The 5468-nt window shown below is 65.8% G+C and overlaps 2 protein-coding genes across 2 annotated transcripts; one reads left to right on the forward strand and one right to left on the reverse strand.

Annotated features, from left to right (window-relative positions):
* Positions 1 to 20: 20 nt before the first annotated feature.
* MNEG_13194 (hypothetical protein) lies at positions 21 to 1581 on the reverse strand (the record flags this gene model as incomplete). The annotated part of the gene is made up of 4 exons (XM_014038333.1): positions 21 to 56; positions 127 to 426; positions 673 to 936; positions 1135 to 1581. The coding sequence occupies 4 exons, from the start codon at positions 1579 to 1581 to the stop codon at positions 21 to 23; spliced, it is 1047 nt and encodes a 348-aa protein (XP_013893787.1).
* Positions 1582 to 4228: 2647 nt separating this feature from the next.
* Positions 4229 to 5213, forward strand: MNEG_13195 (guanylate kinase; the record flags this gene model as incomplete). Its single annotated transcript, XM_014038334.1, has 2 exons — positions 4229 to 4913; positions 5107 to 5213. The coding sequence occupies 2 exons, from the start codon at positions 4229 to 4231 to the stop codon at positions 5211 to 5213; spliced, it is 792 nt and encodes a 263-aa protein (XP_013893788.1).
* Positions 5214 to 5468: the final 255 nt, after the last annotated feature.

Raw genomic sequence — 5468 nt, forward strand, 5'->3', positions numbered from 1 at the left:
GCCCGCGGCCGCGCCGCCGCTCAGGGCCGCGCTCGGCGGCTTGGACGGCGGCGCCGCTGCCTTGAGCGGCTCGCGCTTGGCCTCCGCCATAACCTCGGACGCCATGAATGCGTCCAAGGGATCCACCTCGTCCTCCTCCATCGGCTCCGCCTTAGGCTCCACCTTCACCTCCAGCTGCTGCTGCTGCTGCTGCTGCTGCTGCTGCTGCTCCGTCTGCTGCTGCTGCTGCTGATGTGGCATCACGTGGTTGTGGTTCTGTGCATCCGCCACGGCGCCGCCCTCCCCTTCCTGCTTCACCCGCGGGCCGCCGTCGCCGCCGCCATCCGCCGCGGGCGCCGCAGCGAGCTCCTGCGTGTTGCCCGCCATGAACGCGTCCAGAGGGTCCACGTCATCGTCCTCGTCAGCACCGGGCGCGCCGGGGGCCGCCTGCGCGCGAGTGTGTGTGTGTGTGTGAGGGGGGGAGAATGACTAGCGAAGGCAACTGCTTTGCCCCAGGTCCTGGGGCCGGCAGCGTGCAGCTGTAGGAGCCATGGCATGTGGGAGCGGGCCGCCCATGCTGTTGCAGTCGTGCACCGCTGCAGGACACTTCCTTTGCAACCACCCCGGTACCGCCCTAACCCCTTGGTCCCCTCCACCGGGCGTGCGTCCCCAAACAAAGGGTCGATGCCCCACCTCGCCGTTCTGCTGCTGCTGCTGTTGTTCTTGCTGCTGCTGCTCCTGCTGCTGCTCCCCCTCGTCATCATCGTCCTCCAGGCTCCACCCCTTCTCCTGCTGCTGCTGCTCCTGCCGCCGCCGCTCCTCCTCCTCCTCCACAACCCGCTGCCGCCGCTCCGCCTCGGCCGCCGCGGCCGCTGCCGCCGCCTGCTCGGCCGCCTTCTTGGCGCGCCACTCCTCCACCCGCTTGCGCCGCCGCTCCACCTCATCGTTGAGTGCCGCCTGCGCCACCAAGGTGAGCGCATGGTCAGATCGCAGCACCAGCAGCAGGGTTGAGTGCGTCAGGCCCGAGCGGTGAGGAGCGGGACCATGTCGGCCCCCACCGCATTAGCCGCATGCAAACAGGGCACGACATGCATGTGCAGCCACACACAGATGCACAACTGCATTGCATGCACAAGGGCCACACCTCTACCGCACCTGATCCGCATCCTTCCGCTGCTGCTGCTCGGCTCCCTCGCCCCCCACCGCCGCGGGCGCCGCGACCGGCGCCGCTGCAGCGGGCGGCCGAGCCGCGTCGCCTGGCCCGGCCCCCGCCGCGGCCGGCCGCTCGCCCGAGGCCTCGCGCCGCCGCTTCCGCGCGGGCTCGTCGCCGGCGTGTGGGGAGCGGGTGCGGTCCCGGTCGCGGCGGCTGCCGCGGTCGGCTTTATCGCGGTCGTGATCATGTTCACGGCCCCCTGCGGCGCTGCCGCTGCCTCCGCCGCCGCTGCTCCTGTGGCGCTCCCGTTCTTTCTGCTTGTGATCGCGGTCGCGGTCGCGGTCGCGGTCCCGCTCCCTATCCCTCTCGCGCGACGGGCGCCGCTCGCGATCCTGCGGCGCGCGCGCATGAGCAGGGCAGGTTTGGGCAGGGGCGGACGGTGGGGGCATGTGCAGGTGCTAGCAAATCGTGAGAATGGCGTGTTTGCGGGTTGTTAGTGTGCATACTAAATGGTTTCGACCCTGGCAGGGTTTATGCAGCATTATGGTGTGTGCACAGGGGCCCGCAGCACCGCCATGCCACTTGCAGCCGCTACCGCACGCGCAGCACGAGTGCAATGAGGTGTGCTTTGGTGAACTGCAGCCCTCCCCTTCCCTCCTCCACCTCTGCCCCTGCTCACCCGCTCTCTTGATCGTTCTCGATCCTCCCGTCGCTCTTTGTGTTTGTGCTTGTGCTTGTGCCTATCGGAGCGCTCGTCGTCCTCATGCCCCCCCATCTTGTACTGTGGCGTGGCTGCCCTTCCACCGCGGGCACTCCCACACCTCTTCAACCTCTGCTGTTTCCTCTATGCCCAGAAGACGGACCTATCAACGCCGGCCTGGCAGGTAAGATCTGATCTGCGTGTGATGATCGCAAGAAAGGGCAATATCGCTCGTAGATTGTTATTTTGCCTATTATATTGCCTTAGTATGCTCGACGATGCGCGAAGAGTGGGCCGTGGCTTGCATTGGGCTCAAACGCGTCTGTGACGGATGGTGCAGGTATCTGTCCTCGGCTATGCAGAATTTGTCGAAACATCGTGATTAGGTGAGGCGTGATGCGACATATCGGTAGCCTTGCAACAGAGACAGGTGTTGACCAAGGTGACTGCAATGAGCGCTTGTGCGTTGTGCACCTCAACAGTCGAAATGCTCTCAGAGTGTCTTTGCAAGTCGAGGCCATTAGTTATGGATTTATCTATGCATGCGTCAGCTTGGCAACACCCAGAACACCGTGTGCGCACCTTCGTCTGTCTCCTTGCCTTGCAGTCCAAGGCAACTGGATGGCGGTGCCATAGCAATGCGATGGGGTGCACGGGTGCCCACGACCCCTTGAATGCAGCGCGCGGCCTTCCTTGAATGCAGTGTCTGTGCATGCCGATAGCATCATGATCACTGGTCGGCTCTGTTGGCCCAGCCCTGCAACACGCACCCCTGACAACGCAACATTTACAGTGCTAGCCATGCGGCCGCGCCCTGTAGCGCCGGGCGACCCAGCACATTCAAATACTATGAGTGCCATTCATATGCCACCGTTTGTTGCAAATAAGTGCACACACGCATGGCCTCAGCTCACGCTGGACTGCTTGGCATCCACGACCGCATGTGTGAGCACGGTGCATCTGTGTGTTACAGCACCCTTTATGACCGATGCCTCTTTGACACGTGTCCGTTTCTGCCGCCCACTGCACAAGCCGGACCTGTCACCCGTGTGGTTGGGCAGCCGGCTGGCGTGCAAGACGGAGGCGCGACGGGGGCGTCCAGTCGGTGCACGGCAGCTGACTCACATGGTGCTTGCCCCCGAACGCGCCTTTAGCAGCAAATTACAAGCATTTACCGCTCGCAAGCAGATAAGATATAGCATGCAGGCATGAAGGCTGGCTTACGGTAGACTTCCACCTATATCGCAGTCCGAAGCGGCTCTGACGGGGCTGATCAATCGCGCGGTAGATTTATTTCAATTGGCGCCGTACAAGCCCTGAAAAGACCACAGCAACAAGGTGAGTTTTTGCCGCCTGGTTCGGAAGCCTTTCTGGGCAGCGTTCAGGACAGGATGTAGTTTCATAACGCACATGAAGCACTGGCGCAGTCGCGAGAGGGGGGCCCGCTGGCCCCGGCAGTCGCGGCTGTGCGCCGGTTGGGCGCTGCTGTTTGCTTGCAGCGGCTGCAGCCGCTGCGGGCGGCATCGTGCCGCCGCCCAGGTGCCTGGGCCTTGTCTCTTGACCTCTGACCTTACCCATGCTATTTTTGTATCGACACACCACACTCTTTTGCGGGCTCTGCAGGGCAGTTGAGCGGCTGGCGAGCGCCGCGACGCGCCACGCCTGTTGAAGCCCTGCAGAGTGAGTTGCGTCCTGCGGGGAGTTTTTGAGCGCGCCACGGCATATCAGGGCAGCCGCCTGCATGCAGTGCCCCAGCTGTGCGATTGGTAGCTCCCAACTGGCGCGTTCGAAGCCGTCTCGCGTGCGCTGCACACCCAACGAGGTGCATCTGCATGACCGACTCCCTCCCTCGCATGCATGCGAGACTGTTTCACTGTAGTATATCTCCTGTCACCAAGAGCGACCAGTGCACCCCTATACATGCGGTGTCTTAGCATTGGGGCCACCCTCTTTCATAGTCTCATTCGCCCACACTCCTGCATTTTGTCACCCATGCGCAGCTGACGCCAGCCTACAGTATCGAAGCGTTGCTTTTCAGCCGTTTGCAGCAGGTGGGATCCATCCCCACGCAGCGCGCGCGCCGACAGCGCGCGCCGCCATCACCGCAGCGATCGCGATCCGTGATTGCGATGAGAGTGGGGCCGCGCACTCCGCACTGGAGCGAGTGCAGCCCAACGGGTGGACACTGACGTTCACCCAACTCACTTTCAGGCCAGGTCAGGGGTGCACGCTGTGTCGCAGTCAAGCCGGTCGTTGCATGGGCGGGCAGCTGGACGCGGCCATGGCGCACAGAAGCAACCTGCCTTCCTTATGTCAAACAGTGTCTGCACGTGCTGCGCCTTCCCACCAGCAGCTGCACAGGCGCGACTCCAAGCCCGGACTGACGTGTGCACCCAATGGCTTCTGAGACCCCAAAGCTGGAGGAGGTGGCAGCTGTTGAGGGCGCTCCGGCGGTGCCGGGGGAGGCAAAGGTAACTCAGCCGCAGGAGGAGCAGCAGCGGGAGGCGCAGCCGCAGCAGGAGGAGCAGAATCAGGAAAAGCAGCCTCAGGAGGAGCAGAAGCCGGCGGGGGAGCAGCTGGGGGAGCGGGACGTTCTCGCGCCACCACACGGGGAGCAGGAGCCGGCGGCGGATGCCGGCGCGGCAGCGGAGGCGAGCAGGGAGCCTGCAGCAGCAGCTGATGCCCCCGTGGCCGCCGACGCTGCGGCCTCACCTGCAGCGGATGGGGATGCAGAGGCCGGCGCACCGCCGACCGCAGGCGTTGCGCAGGAGCCGCCGACCGCGGCCGCGGCGGCGGAGGCGGGCCCCGGGGCGGTCTCGCCCATCGGCACCGCTTCGAGCGACGGCTCTGACGACGCGGCGGACGGCGGCGCCGACGCCGCCGGCGGCGCGCCGCGGACGCCGCGGAACGTGGCGATGCTGCGGGGGCAGTCCGCGCTGGACCTGATGACGCTGCTGCCCCCCGTCGTGATCTGCGGCCCCAGCGGCGTGGGCAAGGGTACCATCATCGAGGCGCTGATGGGGCGCAACCCCGACAAGTTTGCGTTCTGCGTCAGCCACACCACGCGCGACCCGCGGCCGGGTGAGCCCGACTGGCATGCCGGCCGGCGGGCCCGGCCGCTTGCCTGCCGGCCCCTCTCGCCTGCCGGCTCGCCCGCGTGTCTCGCCGCGCAGCCCCAGCACGCATGTCTGTCCGGCCCAGCCTCAGCCAGGCGAGCTGAGAGTTTCATCCGCACGATGCGGTCTTAAGCGCTGCCTGTCCCCCTCCGCCCCAGGCGAGGTCAACGGGCAGCACTACCACTTCATCACTAAGGAGGTCATGCAGGCGGCCGTCGACAGGGGCGCCTTCCTGGAGCACGCCCACGTGCACGGCAACATGTGAGGCCGTGCCCTTAAGGGGGTGGTTGTTTTTGGGGGAAGGGGAGGCGGGGCGGCGGGCGGCTGCAGGGGCCGCGGACGGGCAGCGCTCCACAGGTGGTGGGTCCAAGGGTGGTTTCGTGACCGGCCAGGGTGGGCGCGGCAATATGTGAGCCCGGGCCTGGGGAGGGGCGGCCCTCAGGCCCCGGGGGCCATGAGTTGCATGGGGGGCAGCGGGGTGGTGGGAGGGACGGCGGCCCTATCCTTCTGGGAGAGGGGG

The sequence above is a fragment of the Monoraphidium neglectum genome (genome assembly GCF_000611645.1).
Source record: "Monoraphidium neglectum strain SAG 48.87 unplaced genomic scaffold scaffold03682, whole genome shotgun sequence".
Classification (NCBI taxonomy): domain Eukaryota; kingdom Viridiplantae; phylum Chlorophyta; class Chlorophyceae; order Sphaeropleales; family Selenastraceae; genus Monoraphidium; species Monoraphidium neglectum.